The sequence below is a fragment of the Hyaena hyaena genome, unplaced genomic scaffold (assembly GCF_003009895.1).
Source record: "Hyaena hyaena isolate Hyena2069 unplaced genomic scaffold, ASM300989v1 scaffold_831, whole genome shotgun sequence".
NCBI classification, from domain to species: domain Eukaryota; kingdom Metazoa; phylum Chordata; class Mammalia; order Carnivora; family Hyaenidae; genus Hyaena; species Hyaena hyaena.
Window position 1 is genome coordinate 757,732 of NW_024081468.1, and position 21,566 is coordinate 779,297.

At 37.7% G+C, this 21,566-nt stretch overlaps 1 protein-coding gene across 4 annotated transcripts in view; it reads left to right on the forward strand.

Annotated features, from left to right (window-relative positions):
- STIL (STIL centriolar assembly protein) overlaps nucleotides 1-21,566 on the forward strand; it is a 67,494-nt gene that overhangs the window by 36,250 nt on the left and 9,678 nt on the right. For 2 of the 4 annotated variants that reach the window (XM_039219781.1, XM_039219783.1), the window contains exons 14-17: nucleotides 955-1,120; nucleotides 4,709-4,940; nucleotides 19,010-19,223; nucleotides 20,658-20,908. In XM_039219781.1, coding sequence (XP_039075712.1) covers nucleotides 955-1,120; nucleotides 4,709-4,940; nucleotides 19,010-19,223; nucleotides 20,658-20,908 — 863 coding nt within the window. The remainder of the gene's footprint in view (nucleotides 1-954; nucleotides 1,121-4,708; nucleotides 4,941-19,009; nucleotides 19,224-20,657; nucleotides 20,909-21,566) is intronic. The other 2 variants (XM_039219782.1, XM_039219784.1) reach the window with 2 other exon arrangements.

Consider the following 21,566-nt stretch of genomic DNA (forward strand, 5'->3'; position numbering starts at 1 on the left):
TGTAGAGACAGAAAGTAGATGAGCCAGAGGCTAGGGATGGGCAATGGAGAGTGACTGCTAATGGTTACAGAGCTTTTTCAGGGGATTGATGAAAATGTTCTGGAATGAGATGGTAGTGATGGTTGCAAACTTGTGGTGGCTTTACTAAAAAACACTGAATTGTATTCTTTAAAGGGATGAGTTGTAAATAGTGTGTGAATTGTATTTCAGTTTTAAAAGGAGTAGAGAAAACTTGGTGTTTGAACCTTAGCTTTGCTACTTGTTAGTTACATGATCTGGGCAAGTAACTTCATTTTTAATTTCTCAAGTTTTCTGATCTGTTAAGTGTGTTTAATAGTAGCACATTCTTGGGGCACCTGGGTAGTTTAGTCGGTTAAGCATCAGACTCTTGGTTTCAACTCAGGTTGTGATCTCACAGTTTTGTGGGTACGAGCCCCAGGTCAGGCTCCATGCTGATGGTGTAGAACCTGCTTGGGATTCTCTGTCTCTCTGTGTGTGTGTCTCTCTCTGCCTCTCCCCTGCTTGTACTGTATCTATCTCTCTCAAAATCTCGGTTGAGCATCCCACCCTTGATTTTGGCTCAAGGCATGATCTCACGGTCGTGAGATCGAGCCCCCCATTGGGCTCCTTGCTAGGCATGGAGCCTGCTTAAAATTCTCTCCTGTCCCTCCTGCCCCTCCCCTACTCGTGCACACTCTCAAAAACTAAATTAAATAAATAAATAGTAAAGTAAAATAAAATTTACATTTAGCCCACTTAAATATTTCTTGATAATGAAGGATAGTGATTTCTGCATTGAATAAGTTTTATGGTATGATATAAATGAAATGTGAAAAAGTCTAGTTAAAAGCCAGTTATTTATAACTGGGGCACTTTGTAATTCATTTTTAAACTCCACTGCAATTTGGTGATTACTTCCATGGCCAGTTTAAAATATGTTGTTAATTAATACAGATTCAGCGTTTATTGGAGGCACAGTCCCTGCAGCCCCGCTCCCCTAAGACAGCCTCTGCTGAAGACACGGCACAAGCTGCAAGACAGACGGAGCTGGTTTCCATGGAAGCACAGTCTTCTCCTGGATTGCACATGAGAAAAAGTGTCAGCATTGCTGTGAGCACAGGTAATTGTTTTTTTTTATTTGGAAGGAATTTTTTAAAATGCTTTTCATATCTACTTTTAAAATTTTGGCATAATTTCAATGTATCAGGTGCATGGTACAAATAGAACCAAAACCAAGGTGATGAGAGTATCCCTTATTTAAGTCTTTGTGTAATTTTACTCTTCATGAAAGAGAACTATATCTGAAAACAAATGTGACACCACAAGACATCATACACTGTATTTGGTACCTTCCGAGGCTGAACCCAATTCTTGTAAGAAAAATCATCTGTGGTTTGAGGGATCAGAGAAGGTTAGTTAGCCATCTTTATAGTGTTACTGACTCTGGGCTTTGAAGGGTATGTAGGATTTTAGTAGATGGAATTGAGAGATGGCAGAATAGGGTAGGTAGAGAAAATAGTATGGACACAGTGAGAAAACACAGAGTTCTGAATTGTGTAGTACTGTAATTTATGCAGAGCCTTTATTACATCTCTTAAAAAAGAATGTCTCCTTTATTTGGTATGCATCATTGAAAGTCTTTTTAAAAAGTCAGTTAATAATGTAAATGATATATATTTGTTTCCATGTTTGCTCACCACCAGACACTTTGAAATCTTTAAGAATGCCTTCAAGAATGTCCCCAAGATCTAGCAAGATGCTCAGTACATAGAGTGATGGTGATAAAAGTAAAGAGAAAGAGTTGTGCAGGGTGTTGTTAAGATTTGGTAACTAATTGTATGTGGCAGCTGGAAGAAGGAGGATTAAAAAGTACTGCTAACTGCAGTGTGATACCCTGGTTTGGATCCTGGAGCAGAAAAAGGACATTAGTGGAAAAATCGGTGAAATTCAAGTAAAGTCCAGATATATAGTTATTGTCATGCACCAACATTGGTTTCTTGATTTTGAAAAATGTGCCGTAAGATGTTACCATCAGGGGAAACTGGGTGAGGAGAGTATACAGGAACTCTCTATTATTGTCTCTATAAATCTAGACTTATTCAAGTGTTGAAAGTTTATTAAAAATGTAAATAAAAGTTACTCCAGGATTTTCAGCTTAGGTGACCTAGGGAAGACAAATTAGAGAAGCAGGGGAGAGAAGATGAGTTCAGTGTAAATATCTGTTCCATTTGAGCTGCTTTTGGAAATGAAGAGGGAGAAGAAAGAAGGAAGGCAGATTTCTATTTATTTATTTATTTGTTTGTTTATTTTGTATATTGTCAAGTTGGTTCCATATAACACCCAGTTCTCATCCCAACAAGTGCCCTCCTCCATGCCAATCACCCATTTTCCCCTCTCCCTCATCCCCATCAACCCTCAGTTTGTTCTCAGTATTTAAGAGTCTATTATGGTTTGCCTCCCTCTCTCTCCTTGACTATTTTTTCCCCTTCCCCATGGTCCTCTGTTAAGCTTCTCTCGTTTCACATATGAGAGAAAACATTTGGTATCCGTCCTTCTCTGCTTGACTTATTTCACTTAGCATAACACCCTCGAATTCTATCCACGTTGCTACAAATGGCCAGATTTCATTGTTTCTCATTGCCATGTAGTATTCCATTGTATAGATAAACCACATCTTCTTGATCCATTCATCAGTTGATGGACATTTATGCTCTTTCCACGATTTGGCTATTGTTGAGAGTGCTGCTATAAACATTGGGGTACGTGTGCTCCTATCCGTCAGCACGTCTGTATTGGAAGGCAGATTTCTATATTCTGTTTCTGAACCCATTTGTTAACTATCCATGTTGAGGGGAACAAGGAAGGAGGGAAGCAAGAACCTCATGTACAGTAAGTCAGTTATTACTGAATATTAGTCAAGATTCTTTGGCTGCAAATAATGTAAACCACTTTGAAATAATTTAAGCAAGGAAGGGAAATTTAATGGAAGGATATGAGGATGTTTTCATGAAAACCAAGGCCAAGAATGGGGCTGGACTTCAGGAAAAAAACTAGAACTGTAAACTGGAATACCATCAGGACTTTCAACTATTGTGCATGGCTATTGTACTCAGTTTTTCTTCACTGCTTTACATCTTAAAATATAGCTCACCCAAAGCTCCAAAGGGTATGTGTTACACAATTTTAACCATGTACACAAACCAGGTTACTATCTTTAGTCTTGTTTCAAATTGCAGAGAACCTGAATGGCCTAGTTTGGATTAGGGTTTAATCCCTGGTTCTTTGGTAAGGGGGTTGAGAAGCATATAATAGGAACATATCTTCTGGAGTCCTACCTTTTTTAATTGCAGGGGTGGTACTTCCCAGAGAAAGTGTGTGTGTGTAATGTAAAGGGGGTGGTGGACAAGGAGCTATGGGTATTGTGAGCTAACCAAACGTACATAGATAGCAGACATCTATGTTTGCTCCTATAAAACTCTCTACTTACTGTATTACAGTTGCCTCTCATCTATAAGCTTTTGGGATCTCAAACACTGCCTTATTCTCTATTGTATCACATTAGTTAACATGATACGTGAATCATGTGTGCTGAATAAAAGATCATTGAATGAAGTTATTTACATGCTTAAACTGATATTCTGAAATTATTTTGAAACTGCATAGATTCATATTCAGTAACTCAGCATGGATGATCTAGGATGGTTATTACTTATCTGCAGAAAAATGCATTATTAATAATCATTAGAACTAAATGGATTTTAGAAGTATGTTTATGCTTCTAAAATGATTCTACAATGATACTTAATTTCCTGAAGGCATATATTGATAAATATTCCAGAAGAGTAGCAGCACTTATGTAACTTTTTCATAATTGTCATTTCAGTTTTTAATGTTTCATGAATGCAAAATTAAATTATTTATTAATTTTTTTTTAATCACTCAGGTTGACCCTCAAGGTAGAAACCATTTTGACTTGGATGTACTTTTTGATTTTAACTATTTCTTTAAGTCATTATGCATGGCAGTCTTTCCCAAGTTGTGGAATGCATACCACTCAGATTCAAAAGATAATTTGGGGTGGTATAAAGATGAATGTTTATATTTTGTGGGTACATTTATTCTTATGAGTATTGGAAAAATATAGCACATCAAATCTGTGGTTTCACAGAAATGGTGAAGCTAGGTAAAAATAAAGTGAGTTGATTTAAAGAAAAACAGCAAATAATAGTAAATGTAAATAGTTCTGCAAATAATTGTGCAAATGTTCCATGGAGTTTGGGAAACATTTGATTCTTAATGCTTGCCTGATATGCCCCTGAGTAGTCTCATAAATATCATGTTTAAGGATAAAAATCAGAGAACCTAGGAATTTGTATTTATAGATTTTCTCTTATTTTTCATAATAGCAGTTTTCAATACATATACATACTTCGCAAGTCATATTCAGAACCTTAATATGTAAAACACATCATTTGAGAGCCACACCTCTTGAAGAGACAGGGCCCAGAATGTCCCCTTTCCCTTTGAACACCAGTTTTCTGTCTTTTCACCTTAATCTCTTTATGGCATTTCTGAGAAGATATAATCTGAAGACATTTCTAGGTAATTGTGTTAAAATAATAGACTTAGTCTTATTTAGAGGTTTGTCAGAGGTTTAATTTTATAGTAGAATATTTGTTCAGTATCCAGTTCATCATTTAACCTCCAGGTGCCAGCTTGTTTTGGAATGCAGCAGGCGATGATCAAGAGCCTGAATCTCAGCTGAAGCAAGATGATACAAAGATTTCCAGTGAGGACATGAATTTTTCTGTTGATATTAATAATGACGTCACAAGTCCCCCGGGTAGTGCATCTTCGTTAAAAGCAGTTGATATTCCCAGCTTTGAAGAGAGCAACATTGCTGTGGAAGAAGAATTTAATCAGCCACTTTCTGTATCCAAGTAAGGTGTCTTTGATTCAGTATTCATCCTCCTGTTTTTCTTTTTAAATTCTAATATTTTTTTGGTGTTCTAACTTGGAAACTTTGTTTTGTAAATGGTATTTTCAGCTATAGTGTCTTTCCTTATATGGTTCTTATGTAATCAACAATTCTGACCCTTCTAGAACCATTCCCAGATGTCAGTCTTTGGTTGTGTTATAGTCAAGCCGAATCAGAACATCTGAAGAAAATTTCAGGAATACATATGCTTAGGCCTCACTCTAGATTCTGATAACTAGATCCCAGAAAGAGATGGGCCCTGAGTTTTGTAAATTCTTTTTTTTTTTTTTTTTAATGTTTTTTATTTATTTCTAGGAGAGAGAGAGAGAGAGACAGCGTGAGCAGGGGAGGGTCAGAGAGGGAGGGAGTCACAGACTGAAACAGGCTCCAGGCTCTGAGCTGGCAGTCAGCACAGAGCCCGACACGGGGCCCGAACCCACGAACCGCGAGATCATGACCCAAGCGAAAGTCGGACGCTTAACCGACTAAGCCACCCAGGCGCCCCTGAGTTTTGTAAATTCTTAAAAATTCTGCATATTGCAAAAATTTATATATGTATGAATTTGTCTTTTTAAGATATAGATTAAGTATTTATATATGAAATGTTACCTAAGATTTACTTCAAAATAACCTGGTGGTAGATGAAATAGCTAGGGGTATAATTGGAATAAGATTGATTGCAAGTAAGTAATTTTTAAAACTGATTGTGTAAAATGGCTTGTTACACTGTTCTCTCTTGTGTTTGAAATTTTTCATTACGAATTTTTTTATTAAACAAGGATTTCAAAGTAACTTAAGGTCCTCAGGAAATTAGGAAACAAGTTCAAATATCTTTGAGCTTCTGATACGTGCTGCCGTAAAACTAGGCCCTAGAGATGGGCAGTAGGTTAGGAAAAGCTGCTGACTTAATGGAATTTTCATGACTTAAAGAGACAAGCAATAACCATATAAGCAACAAATAATTTAATTTCATATAATGATAACTGCTCTGAAGAAAATAAACCAGGGAGGCACCTGGGTGGCTCAGTTGGTTGAGCGTCCAACTACTATTTTCTGCTCAAGTCATGATCTCATGGTTTGTGAGATCATGCCCTGCTTCGACCTTTGTGTTGACAGAGTGGAGCCTGATTAGGATTCTCTCTCCCCACTCTCTTTGCCCCTTCCCCATTCCTGCACATGCTCTCCCTCCCTCCGTCTGTCTCTCTCTCTCTCCCTCTCTCTCTCTCTCTCTCTCTCTCAAAATAAATAAATAAAAAAGGAAAGAAGAAAGAAAGAAAGAAAGAAAGAAAGAAAGAAAGAAAGAAAGAAAGAAAAGAGAAAAGAAACGAAACCAGGGTTATCAAGTGGAATGTGACTGGGATGGTGGCATGGGAGTGTGGGATGTATTAAGTAGAGCGTGGTGAAGGAAGCCTTTGCTGAGGGGTAACATATGAACAGTGACTAGCATGATGAGAAGGAGCCAGCCATGAGAACATCTGAAGAGTGTTCCGGGTGGAAGAAATAGCAATTGTAGACCTTGAGGTATGCATGAGCTTGACACTTCAAGAAACAATTAGGAAAGCCGTTGTGGCTATCTATGATGGGGTTCTTGAGCAAACGGCTAAGAAAAAATTCTTGAGACATCTTTGGTGCAAAAGGGTGATTTTATTAAAGCAGTGGGACAATCTGTGGGCAGAAAGAGTGGCACTGGGGTTATGAGGAGTGACTGGTTATATACTTTTAACTTAGTGGGGTTAGAGATAGTGTTGTCTCTAAGGAATTTGAAAGCAAGACTTTCAGGACCTTGAGGGGCTACCTACTGTTAAGACCAGATTACTTTTAGTCTTTAATAACACAGAAACATTAAGTAAGCAAGGCAACCATGAGTTGCTTGAGGAAGGTCATGCTCTGCATGTTTCAGGTGTCTATCATGGGGCTGCAGGCTGTAAGGAGATTTAACTTATGTTACATTTCTTTTGCCTTTGTTTCCTTCATCAGCAGACATGATGACCGAGGAAGAGAGAGCTTAGGAACTATGGTCAGAGATACAGGCAGGAACCAAATTGTGTGGGGGCTTTACTTTATGTAAAAAGGAGCACAATTTACTCTGTTCTCATTAAAGCCTGAGTTTATTTTAGACAACAGAGTGGTATGATCTGACTTTTCATTTTTCAAATAGCTGTTTTGTGACAAATGAACTGAAGGGGTTTAGAATGGAAGTAGGGAAACTGGTTAGTATAGTCAAGGCCAAAGGAGGTGAAGTCACTTGGACTTGTGGAAGCTCCAGAAGGGATCAGGTGTGGAATACATAGAGTGCATCTTGAAGGTAGAGGAATGATGTAGGTTTAACACACCACATGTGACAGTGTATTTGGTGGTGGGATGGCATGGGCCAGACAGCCGATTATTTTTTTTTAATTATAAGCCTAGTGATAATATTTGACATTTTAAATTATTCTGATTACCATAATGAGTAAAACAGTAAACATGCTGCTCCAGAAAACTAGAAACATTTATCTCCTTTGCTCAGTATAGTATATGTTTTAATCATACAATTCAATTAAGTTCTCATAGTATGTACCACAGTGGAGTGAAAGGTACGTAAATATGTCTCTCCCATTAATCCAACAGGACAAGGATCATATTCATTTCTGTGTCTTTAGAACTTGACCTAGTGTATAGTTCCCCATGTTACCTACTTCATATGAGTTCTGTGATAGGAAGACCAATTTAAGGTGAGCCCCGAGATAAATCCACATTTATTTGGACTAATTATAGAAACAGAACAAAGGAATGAACTATGGTTCTCCTTATTTCTCCTTGACTTCTATAAACTGTAGACTTCTTTCTAGAATTATGAGTGTTTTCCCCATGAAATAGTTTCTAAGTCAGAACTTTAAACATCTCCAGTCCATTTTGGTTTTTAACTTTGAAAACATGTCTCAGTTAATTGGTAGAATATAGTTAATTGCTTTTTCAGGGCAGTTAATCAGCTCTGTTAATTCCAACACATAGCTAGATGTAAATCTGATCTTTATTCAGCATAATGTATTGCTTTGGATGAAATACTGTCTTCCATTATTGTCCATTGTCGCTTTGGTGGTTCTGTAGGATTCTTTCCAAACTTGTGGTCTGATTCATGATGTGCTTCCCACTGCTAAGTGTTCATACATGGCTCCTAGCCACCTGGGTTCCCTGTTGGCCTTGGATGTCTTCCTGGATCTCTCTTTCTGATGTTAAAGCAGTCTATGAGGGATACATTTATTTGCCTTGAGGTATAATTGGTAATTAAAAGCTATTTTCCATTGAAGAGTAGTCGTATATGGTATTTAAGACTTTCATGTGAAACAATACTTCTTTTTCTTTTAGAAGTTATACCTTGGGGGGGGCACCTGGGTGACTCAGTCGGTTGAACATCCAACTTCAGCTCAGGTCATGATCTTGCAGTTCGTGAGTTTGAGCCCCACATCAGGCTCAGTGCAGAGCCCGTTTTGGATCTGTCCCTCTCTTCTCCTCCCCAACTTGTATTCTCTCAAAAATAAATAAAACATTTTTTAAAATACTTCGGGCATACATACCACTTGCCATATTATTAGAGTCATCTTTTATTTTTAATTTTTATTTTTTGAGAGGACACAAGTGAGCGAGGGCGGGGGAGGGGAGAGAAACAGACCTCACCTGGGGCTTTTGTTTGTTTGTTTTTTATTTATTTTTTTAATGTTTATTCATTTTTGAGAGAGAGAGAGAGACAGAGGGCAAGCAGGGGCTACAGGCAGAGAGGGAGACACAGAATCAAAGCAGGTCCCAGGCTCCTAGCTGTCAGCACAGAGCCTGATGCCGGGTTTGAACTCATAAACTGTGATATCGTGACCTAAACTGAAGTCAGATGCTTAACCAACTGAGCCACCCAGGCACTTTTCTTTTTTTTTTTTCCTCAAACCTGAGGCTTGTATTTTTACCTGAAGTCGGGCTTGTGCTCACCTGAAGCAGGGCTTGAGCTAATCTGATGTGGGACTTTAACTCACGAACTGTAAGATTGTGACCTGAGCTGAAGTCAGATATTGCTTAATGCCCCAGGTGCCCTAGAATCATCTTTTAAAATTTTGTTTTGGGGTGCCTCTCTGGCTCAGTCTAAAGCATGTGACTCTTGATCTCGGGATTGTAAATTCAAGCCCCACTCTGGGTGTAGAGATTACTTAAAAATAAAATCCTTTAGGGGTGCCGGGAAGGCCCAGTCGGTTGAGCCTCCAACTCTTGTTTTCTGCTCAGGTCATGATCCCAGTGTCGTGGGATTGAGCCCCGAGTTGGGCATCATACTGAGCATGGAGCCTAAGATTCTCTCTCTCTCCTTTTGCCTCTCTCCCCAACTTGTGCATGAGTGCTCTCTCTGTCTTCTTAAAAAATTTTTTTAATCTTTTATTTAATTTTTTAAATTTCTTTATTTTTGAGAAAGAGAGCACAAGTGGGGGAAAAACAGAGAGAGATGGGGGGAGAGAGAGTGAACCCCAAGCAGGCTCCACACTGTCAGCACAGAACCCAGGGTGGAGCTTAAACTCATGAACCATGAGATCATGACCTGAGCTGAAATCAAGAGTTGACCACTTACCCGACTGAGCCACCCACGTGCCCCAAAAACAAAATCTAAAAAAAAGATGAATTTTGTTTTGATCTTAAGTCTTTTGAGGTTAAAATCTTTAATGTTTTGGTTTTTTTTTCTTTTGTTTTTGCCTGCTATGTTAAACACTAAGACAGATAGACCTATGTATATTTTGGGGTTTTGTTTTGTTTTTTTTAATTTTAGGGAGAGCATGAGTGAAGGAGAACGGCAGAGGGAGAGGGAGGAAGCGAGAGAGGGAGGGGGAGAGAGAGAGAGAGAGAGAATATCTCAAGCAGGCTTAGTGTGGAACCCTACGCAGGGCTTGACCCTGGGACCATGACCTGAGCTGAAATCAAGAATCCAATATTCAACAAACTGAGCCATCCAGGTGCCACTAGACAGATATTTTAAGATTCTTGAAAATGCAGTATAGAAGAGTGATTATGATTAAGATCATGGGCTCTAATGCCAGACTGCCTGGATTTGAATCACAGGAGTGTGACCATAGGCAGGTTTCCTAATTTATGGATGACTCAGTTTTCTCATCTGTAAATGGAGATAATAAAAGCACCTATCTTATAGGATTGTTGTAAGGATTAAATAAGTTAATATATGTAAAGCACTTAGAATAGGGCCTTAGTACCTAATTACTGTTATCATTTAGCTAAAGATGGAGTAAGGCCGACTCAGTAAATGACATGGACTCTCCATAGAAATAAAGTGCTTGACAGCTATTTGGATGATAAAAATCCTGCGCAGAAATAGTAATTTCCCAAAAAGCCATAACATCTCTATAAAGATTTCTACATTTAAGAGTTTTGGTGTTTTCATTAAAGTGAAATTCGATAACGTGGTCGCAAAAGGTTCAATCTGATGTTTGGGGAGCAAGGGGAAAGCAGCAAGACATGAAGAGAACTAACAGTTACGATTCACCCACTATGATCGTCTGGTACTTTGTGTCTCCTTATATTCTGTCTCATTTTTTCAACCCAAGGAAGTGGATATCATTTTTCCCTTTTCATGGATGAGGAAACTGAGGCCCAGGGGGACTAGGAAATTTGCCCAAAACATGATGAACACACAGATGACTGTATCATAAATGAGGATATATGTGACATAAAAAAAGAAGTGCTTATGAGGGTTAAAAGAAGCAAGAGAACATATCCAGTTAGGGTTTTAGAGGAAGCAGACTTTTAAAATGACCCTTCAAGGGTGGATAAGAGTTTGACAAGAATGTGCCAATTTAGACACATTTGAGCACTAATTCTTGAGTCCATGGCATTTGAAAGTACAGATAGTTATCTGGGCCCTTCACCAGTTCAGTATCTCTGAAGGGTGAGGTCGAAACAGTTGTGTTTTTTAAAAACTTGTTACTTTATTACTTAATACATGTAATTTAGCTGTATTGCCAAGATTGAGAACTACTGTGCTTTGGACTTAAAATATGTGGACTGAATTCAGAGTAGTATTAGTAATCCATTTTTACAGGGGACACTATAAGAAATTGGCTGAAAAGCCAATCTGGCTACCAAATTTTGGAGAGTTTTGATTGACAGAATAAGAAATTGTATTTGTTTTAATAAATCATTTAAGGTTTTTGCTTATTGTTTTGGTAAAAAATACTTAACATAAAATTTGTCATCTTAATGATGTTTAAATGCACACTTTGGTAGTGTTACATATGTTTACATTGCTGTAAGACAGTTCTCCAGACCTTTTTCATCTTGTAAATCTGAAACTCTTTATCTGTTAAAGAACAACTCCCCTTTCTCCTCCCCCTCAGTAGTCATCATTCTACTTTCTATTTCTCTGCACTTGACTACTTTAGATTCCTTGTGTTAAGTGGAATCATACAGCATCTGGCTTTTTATGAGTGCCTAATTTGACTTAGCATAATGTCCTCAGGTTTCACTTATGTTGTAGCATGTGACAGGATTTCCTACCCCATTGTACGTATATACCACATCGTGTTTATCCATTCACCCGTCAATGAACATTTGGGTTACTTCTACCTCTTGATTGTTGTGAACATAAGTATACAAATATCTCTTTGAGACCCTGTTTTCGATCCATTTGGATATATACCCAAAAGTGAGATTGCTGGATCACAAGGTAGTTGTACTTTCAATTTTTTGAGGAACCTCCATACTGTTTTTCATTATGGATGCACCTATTTTACAGTCCTACCAACAGTGCAAAGGGTTTTGTTAGCCAACACTTGCACTTGTTATTTTCTGGGGTTTTTTATAGTAGCAGTCTTAATGGGTGTGAGGTAATATCTTACTGTTTTTGATTTGCACTTTTCTCTCATGATTACTGAGGCTGAGCATCTCTTCATATACCTGTTGGCCATTTTATATCATCTTTGAGAAGAAATGTCCTTTCCCCATTTTAATTTAGTTATTTGATTTTTTTGTTGTTGAGGTAGAGTTCTTTATGTATTTTAGATATGAACCCTTCATCAGATGCATAATTTGCAAATATTTCTCCCACTTAAGGTTTTTAAACAGGTGCTTTTATTCTGTGTATAAGATTTAATTATTGGTTATACCTGAAACTAATATAACATTGTATGTCAACTATACTAAAAAAAATTTTTTTTGAAACTTAATTCTCAGTATTTAGTTAGGTATACCAAATTTGGATACTAAAGGAAATTATACAACATAATTACACTGAAGTTCTTTTGAGTTTAGGATAAATACACTGGTGTCTTTACTGGTTTAAATGCAGTTCCTTTTTTTTTTTTTTATAGTTTATTTTTGAGACAGAGACAGAGCATGAGTGGGGGAGGGTCAGAGAGAGAGGGAGACACAGAATCTGAAACAGGCTCCAGGCTCTGAGCTGCCAGCACAGAACCTGATGCAGGGCTCGAACCCACGAACCGATAGATCATGACCTGAGCCAAAGTCCGACTGAGCCACCCAGGTGCCCCTAAATGCAGTTTCATCTTAAGGAAGGGATGGAGTGGCCGACTTGGAGAGTCCTTCCTGGTTTTAAGAACAGTTTGTCTTTGTGTCTGAGATACCAAATGATTTTCATAATCTCTATTTGTAAATTTTGTTATTTGTTAAAATATTTGTGCATTGTATTTTTATTGTATTGTTCCTTCTTCAGGATCTCAGACTTCTTTTTTTTTTTTTTTTTTTTTACAAATAGTTTATTGTCAAATTAGTTTCCACATAACACTCAGTGCTCATCCCCAAAGTGCCCTCCTCCATGCCCATCCCCCCTCCCCCCCACATCCATCAGTCCTCAGTTTTTGTCAGCATTCAAGAGTCTCTCATGGTTTGCCTCTCTCCCTTTCCCCCACCATTTCCGCCCTTCTTCTCCCCCTTTTTCCTCCGTCAAGTTCCTCCTAATCCTCCTATACGTGCAAACGTATGATATTTGTCCTTCTCTGCCTGACTTATTTCGCTCAGCATAACACCCTCAAGGTCCATCCATGTTGCTACACATGGCCAGATTTCATTGTTTCTCATTGCCATGTAGTATTCCATGGTATAGATAAACCACATCTTCTTGATCCATTTGTCCCTAGAGGAGAAAGCAGGAAACAACCTCCTTGACCTCCACCGCAGCAACTTCTTACTTGACACATTCCCAAAAGCAAGGGAATCAAGAGCAAAAATAAACTGTTGGGATCTCATCAAGATTAAAAGCTTCTGCACAGCCAAGGAAACAACCCAGAAAATTAATAGGCAACCAACGGAATGGGAAAAGATAGTTACAAATGACATATCAGATAAAGGGTTAATATCCAGAATCTATAAGGAACTCACCAAACTCCACACCCGAAAAACAAACAACCCAGTGAAGAAATGGGCAGAAGACATGAACAGACACTTCTCCAAAGAGGACATCCAGATGGCCAACAGACACATGAAACGATGCTCAGCATCCCTCCTCATCAGGGAAATACAAATCAAAACCACACTGAGATACCACCTCACACCAGTCAGAGTGGCTAAAATGAGCAAATCAGAGAACACAAGATGATGGCGAGGATGTGGAGAAACGGGCACCCTCCTACACTGTTGGTGGGAATGTAAACTGGTACAGCCCCTCTGGAAAACAGTGTGGAGGTTCCTCAGGAAACTAACAATAGAACTCCCCTATGACCCAGCAATAGCACTGCTAGGAATTTACCCAAGGGATACAGAAATGCTGAGGCATAGGAGCACATGTACCCCAATGTTCATAGCAGCACTCTCCACAATAGCTAAAACATGGAAAGGATCTCAGACTTCTTAATCAAATTTTATTTGAGATAAACAAAACCAAATGTAGAATTGTGTCTTGCTTTAAACATTTGGATTTTAAAATTTTAGCTTTATAGAAAAGTTGGAAAAATTGTAGAGTTTACCCAGGGTTCCATAATGTTAATACCTCATATAACCATAGTAAAATGATCAAAGCCAAGAAATTAACATTGGTACAATACTATAATAAATTGCAAATTTGAATTATACCAGTTTTTCCAATAATGTCCTTTTCCAGGAACCAGTACAGGATTTCACATCGGTTTATTAGTTATGTCTTGTTAGTCCAGTCTGACAGATCCTGAGTCTTACCTTGTGTTTTAAGACTTGGACACTTTTGATGAGTACTGGTCAGTTATTTTGTAGAGTGTCTCTTAGTTTGGGTTTGTCTGATACTTTCTCATGATTAAAATAAAGTTTTGGTTTTTGGCAAGATTACCACAGAAGAGGTGATCTGGCCCTCTTGGTACATCACATCAGTGGGTTATTTATGTCCATGTGGACTCCTGGATGTGTCTTTTATTCTATGAGTTATAATCCAAACTAATATTATTTATTTGTTTGCTAAAATTGTTCCAGTTTAGGTTTTTGGGAACTCTTTTAGATGATATTTTTATTTTTTAATATTTTAGTTTTTTTAAATAAAATTTTTTTTAACATTTACTTATTTTTGAGAGATAGAGATAGAGCACAAATGGGAAAGAGGCAGAGAGAAAGAGGGAGACACAGAATCCGAAGGAGACTCCAGGCTCCGAGCTATCATCACAGAGCCCGACGCAGGGCTCAAACTCACCAACCATGGGATCATGATCTGAGCTAAACTCAGACATTTAACCGACTGAGCCACCCAGGGGCACCTAGATGATTTTTTTTAATGTTTATTTTATTAATTTTTAGAGGGAGAGCAAGCATGCATGGCACAAGCAGGGTAGGGACAGAGAGAGAGGGAGAGGGAATCTACACAAGCCTGACATAGGGCTTGATGTCATGAACCGCCAAAACCATGACTTGAGCTGAAATCAAGAGTCAGATGCTTGACCGACTGAGCCACCCAGGTGCCCCGATCTTCGGAGATTCTTTTAGATTGGTTTCTGTTACCTCTGGGAAAGCCCCGATCCTTTTTCAAGTATGTTCATACTTTTTGGCACTGCAAGATGTTCCAGGCTCACCTTGTATTTTCCCGACCCCAACCCTGGATTCAACCTGAAGAAACCAGGAGGAGTGATATCAGAGAACATATTTAGAAGCCAAGATCTGGGCACTAGGTGTACTCATTGCTACTTTTTATCTGTGCTTCTAGACCCTCTTAGCTAGGACACACACACACACACACACACACACACTTCTATTTATTTCTATATGTATCTATGTTTGAAAATCCTTGACTTCATTACCAATTCTCTGATTCCAATCCAGCACATCTTTTTCTTGTTTTCTTATTTATACCATCTTTCCCCAACACTGAGAAACCTGGCTTTCGTGTACACTATACTTATTTATTTGTTCAGTTCTAGTGTACACATAAAGTAGTTTAGGAATTGCTAAGAATTCTGAAGTGGATTTACTAGAGTATGTTTCTTTATATTCTTTTTACCTTTAACCCTGCAGTGTCCAATGAAAATACCTTTTTCTAGAGTTATTTAGGTGGGTTATTTTCTTCCACATTTTCTTATGTGGTTGTGTTATTTGTTTGTAATATCATTAGATTGATTCATTACTGTTTGTATTCCACTTGGGGGTCCCTCCATATTCTGGCTGATTTTATGTTTTTGGTATCTGAAACTTACTATAGTTTTGTTTTTTTTTTTCATTTTTTTTTAATGTTTTATTTATTTCTGAGAGACAGTGTGAGCAGGGGAGGGTCAGAGAGAGAGGGAGACACAGAACCTGAAACAGGCTCCAGGCTCTGAGCTGGCTGTCAGCACAGAGCCCGACGCGGGGCTTGATCCCATGAACCGTGAGATCATGACCTGAGCTGAAGTCGGAAGCTTAACTGACTGAGCCACCCAGGCATCCCTGAAACCTATTGTAGTTCTAACAGCCCAAACTACATAAAAAGGCGTTTACTCAAAGGAGTGTTGCTCCCTTCTCAGTCCTGCCACCCTGTTCCGAAATCCCCCTTTTTCCTACCCCTCTTCCCACCCGTCTATCTACTTTAGATAACAAATCTCTTTAGTTACTAGCTTACTTTCCTTATTTCTTTAGTACAAATGACCATGTATGTCTATATTTTCTTTTCTCTTTTTATTGTTTTCAAAGAGAGAGCTCATGTATGTGAGCAGGGGACAGACAGGGAGAGGGAGAGTGAGACTCTTATGCAGGGTCTGTGCTCAGTGCAGAACCCAACATGGGACTTGATCTCATGACCCTGAGATCATGACCTGAGCTGAAACCAAGAGTCGGATGCTTAACCAACTAAGCCACCCAGGCTCCCCTGTGTCTTTATTTTCTTATGATACTTCTTTCTTATGTGAAGTATAGAAAGGTAGCATACCATAGGGCATACCATAGGTATTTTTTGAGCCACTTTTTCTCTTAACAGTATATACTGGAAATTAATACAAATCAGTCCTAGTGATCTTCTTTTTTTATATAACTATATAGTACTCTACTATGTGGATGTACCATAGTTTAATAAACACTCACCTACTTAAGAGCATTTTGACTGTTTCCAGTAATTTTTAGTTATAAGTATTGGTATAGTGATTACCTAGTGGCATGTGTATTTTTTAATTATTTTAGAAGTGGGATTTCTGCATCCACAGTTAAGTGCATATGTAATTTTGTTAAGTATCACCAAGCTTCCCTGCAGAAAACTTTACTACTTGTGGTTTCAACAGCAGTGTATTACATTACCTGTTTTCCCATAGCTGTGCCAACAAAATATGCTGGCATATTTAAAAATAATTTTTTTACCAGTCTGATAGGAGATAAATGGTATATTGGTGGTATTTTAATTTTCATTTAAAAAATAATGAATGAGTTGGATCACTTCTTCATGTTGAGATTTATTTTGATATCTTTGTGAATTGTAAGTTTACATCTCACATTTTTCTGCTAGAGTCTCAGGTCCTTTGCCTTTCACTTTTAAGTGTTCTTCTACATTAGTGAAGTTAGCTCTTTGTAGTATATGTTGTACGTATTTTCTTCCAGCTGGTCAGTTGTCTTTTGACTTTGTTTGATATTTTTTGCTATTCAAAAATTTTTTATTTTATGTAGTCAAATTTATGGATTTTTTTCCTTAGAATTACGTTTTAACTGGCATTTTACAAATATCATTCAAGTAATATTTACTAAGCTTATCAAGTACCAAACAAGTACTTGGCACTTCATATCAAGTTAAAATTAAGTAATATGGGGAAAATTGCAAATAAGCCAAGTTTTAAAGAAGAACTATATGGTTGGAAAAATTATACTGTACATTTAAAATAAAATGCTATGTAACAATTAAAACTTGTTTTTAAGAATATGTAGTGAAATGGAAAAATACTCATGATGGGGCGCCTCTGTGGCTCAGTCGGTTAAGCATCCGACTTCGGCTCAGGTCATGATCTCACGGTTCGTGAGAAATAAATAACACATTAAAAAATAAATTTAAAAAAAGATACAATGTATCTATAGGGAAAAAAAGAAAAATACTCATGATATAATGTTAAGTTTTAATTTTTATTTTAATGTGTGTTTATTTTTGTAAGAGAGAGAGAGAAGGGCACGAGCCTGAGCAGGGGAGGTGCAGAGAGAGGGAGACACAGAATCCAAAGCAGGCTCCAGGCTCTGAGTTGTCAGCACAGAGCTCGATGCGGGGCCCAAACTCATAGACTGCAAGATCATGACCTAAGCCACAGTCAGACACTTAGCTGACTGAGCCACCCAGGTGCCCCTACAGTTAGATTTTAAAAAGCCGCCTCCAAACTACCTTTGGTATGGTGCAATTTTTCAGAGAAAAAGTGTAAATGGAAATACTGTAAAATCTGGTTATCTCTAGGTATTAAATTATGTATGAGTTTTATTTTCTTCATATTTGGCATAACTTTGAGCAGTTAACTAACCTCTCTGTGCCTCAATTTCCTCATCTTTCATATGGGCATAATATGTAATCTCTATCTTCTATGTGTTTTTGGTATGGTAAGGATTTTATAAGGTAATGCACTTGAAACAATGCCTGGCCTATAATAAGCTTTCTCCTAGCTAATATTTATTATTACTTTCCTCTGCTTTAGCCACAGGTTATTGTTCTTACAAGAAGTGTTTTTTAATATTGCTTTCCATAATAAATGTAAAGGACATGTGTTTATATGCGATGTTTGAAAGTAATAAATGCTCATTGTAGAAAATTTTAAAAATATATAATAGCATAAAGAAAAGAAGGACTACCAAATATATAATGTGATTGTAAATGGCAGCTTATGAACTCTTCATTTGCCCGGGATCATGGCTATATTTTAATTCTCTTTTTAACATTTATTTTATTTTTTAGAGAGAGAGACAGCATGAGCAGGGGAGGGGCAGAGAGAGAGGGAGACACAGAATTCAAAGTAGGCTCCAGGCTCCAAGCAGTCAGCACAGAGGCTGATACAGGGCTCGAACTCATAAACCATGAGATCATAACCTGAGCTAAAGTCAGACTCTAAACCTACTGAGTCACCCGGGTACCCCTTAACTATATTTTATTTATTTATTTATTTTTAATTTTTATTTATTTCTAGGAGAGAGAGAGACAGCATGAGCAGGGGAGGGTCAGAGAGAGAGGGAGTCACAGACTGAAACAGGCACCAGGCTCTGAGCTGGCAGTCAGCACAGAGCCCAACGCGGGGCCCGAACCCATGAACCGCGAGATCATGACCTAAGCGAAAGTCGGACGCTTAACCGACTAACCCACCCAGGCGCCCCCCCCAACTATATTTTAAAACTTGAAGTGAACAAATGATATGTTTCAAATTTTTAGATATTCTGAATATTTCCTTTGTATCAAGTTCAAGAGGAATCAGCATGTTGTTTACCTTTTTAAAAAAAATTGCCTACATATAAATAACATGACTTAAAAATCTGGTTTACAGCCTTATCAAGATGAGATCTGAAAATACAAACCAGAATGCTGCTTGAGTCTTATCCCTTTCTTTCAAAATTACTGCACTTCAAATATATGTTAAAGGTGTCTTGATAACTGACACATTACTTATACATCCTTTCAAGCAGTTCTTCTCCAATTGTGAGAAAAGAACCCGACTCGCCTGTATTCTTTCGGAATTCCATGCCAGCAGAGAGTATCAGCATGTGCTTACAGAGTGGACCAACAGAGGGTGCTAGTAACAACTCTGTAACATCAGGGGAACCAAAAATTGAGCAAGCGATGCAACCCTTGCCTCCTCAACCATCTGATAAGCAGAAAATATACCAGGATTTATTGGTAAGAAATGTAATGCATTTCATTTTTTCTAAGATGATTATTTAGTTTAGAGTAGACTAGTTAAGCCTCCCCTATCTTTAAACTGATTGCGACTTTGATATAAAAAGATTTTCCCCAAATTAATGATAAATAATTTCTTTCTTTTAGCTTTTCATGATTATGATAACCTAAATTCAGTAATTTACTACAAGCATGCCAGTCATCAGATACTTAGACAACCGGAGGAAGGGGGGGAAGCCCTGATTTTAAAACAGAAGTGTTGATATTATGCCAGATTCAAACTGAATACCAGAAAAAACAAGCAACAGTTTGAAGGAAGTTTGAAAGTTGAAAAGTAGGAGAATATTTATGATAAAATATACTGAGTTCAGGAATGCAGATTTTTATAGAATACTTAGCTTAGTCTGAGAAAGTGAACTAAGTAAAGGCAAGAATATAAAGATGAATATGATAGTCTCTGCTCTTCAGAATCTAGGGAAAATAGCACATGGATACTAGCAGCAAACAATTATAGGACAGGCTGAGAAGTGCTATAGCAAAGGCAGCATGGACTAAAAAGGGATCATTCTGGTTGGAGGAAATAGTCATCTAGTCACCTTGGAAAAGTTAGAATATAAACTGAGACTTGAAGATTGAATGACCCTGGCTCTCACTTCCATCCAAACTGTAGACTTTGGAACACTTGATTTCTCCATACTTCATAGGGCCCTAAGTACTCATCAATGAACACGTAATTTTTATTTGCCTGCTGGGTCCTATACTGGTGCTAGCAGCTGTGCGCTCAGGGAATAAAATGTGCTCTAATGTCAGGAAGGCAGAGATGGTATCACAGGTCATTCTCATTCAGAGGGAGAAAGGAGAGAAGTCAGATTCTGAACATAAAGATCTAATTTATAACTCTGAAACATTACCATTTTCCTTTCTTGAGAGAGAGGGCGCAAGTGAGCAAGGGGCATAGAGAGGAGGAGAGAGTGAGAAGCAGGGCTTGAGCTCACCTGATGCAAGACTTGAACTCACCAACTGTGAGATCATGACCTGAGCCAAAGTCGGATGCTTAACCAACTGAACTACCCAGACGCCCAAAACATTACCATTTTTCAAATGAAAGCATGATTTAACGTTTTTGTTTATAGCTACTATAAACCCTTGAAAATACTTGAAATATTACTGAAATGATTTTAAATTTGGTTATAAAATGAACAAGTTCTGAACAGATGTTCTAAATTTCCTCTAGGGTCTGATGAAATCATTTGTTAAGATGGGTTTCCTTTATAAAAACCCCATAGTATAAAAAATGTCCAAATATACTTGATTCTTTATAGAATTTGGCAAGATATTATTTCACTTTTCCCTGGCCTTGCTTAATGCTGCTATTTACATTTTTGTTTCCTAAGATTGTTAATAGTGATTTTTCAAATACTTTTTTTTCATCAGAGTCAAGTGAACCACCTACTGAATAAGTCCTCCAAAGAAACTGAGCAGCCATCTACAAAAGCAGTAATTATCAGCCATGAATGCACCAGAACACAAAATGTTTACCATACAAAGAAAAAAAAACGTGATTCAGGGCCAGCAGACAAAGATTGTGTTCTTAATGCAACCCTTAAACAACTAAGAAACCTTGGAGTAAAAATCGATTCTCCCACTAAAGTGAATAAAAATGCACATAAAGTGGATCATGCCAGGTAAATTTAAAATTTGTTTTAAAAGATCAAAAAAACTGTAGATGTATTGCAGCAATCTCATGAGAAAAGGTATAAGCTCGCCACTCCATTCAATTGATTCATAATGGATTCAGGGCCTACTATGTGTGTGATGACTAAGAGATCATCTCTACCCTTTAGATTCTTCATTTCAGTGGGAGAGTAGGTTTTATAGACATAAATCCCTCCCGGGGCAAGGTGCCAACAACATGCTCTCGAAATCTCCGAGAAAGAAATAGGCTCTACTCATTGCTGATGTCTAGAAAGTCTTCCTGGAGGTGATAGGGTCTGCAACAGCTATTGGACCTTCGGTTATGCAGTTGTGCCAGCTAAAAGGCAAAAACATTTCTCTCCCTAGAAATGGGTTTTCAACAGTCTAGTCATACAAACCTAACTTACTGCTTACTAATTACAATTGACCATGTTCTTCTGTTCAGATTCCTCTCCATCAAAGATGACCTTTAATCACATAGTTTTTTTTAAAAGGATAAAACCTGAAAATTATATTATTAAGGTTAGCATGTTTTCTGTTAATTATTTTTGTTTTCTAGTTGCAAAAGTTGTATGGTCTCGTGTTTTAAGAAAATATTAAGATAATATTAAATAACACACAAGAATATTAGATAAAATGCAAAAGCTC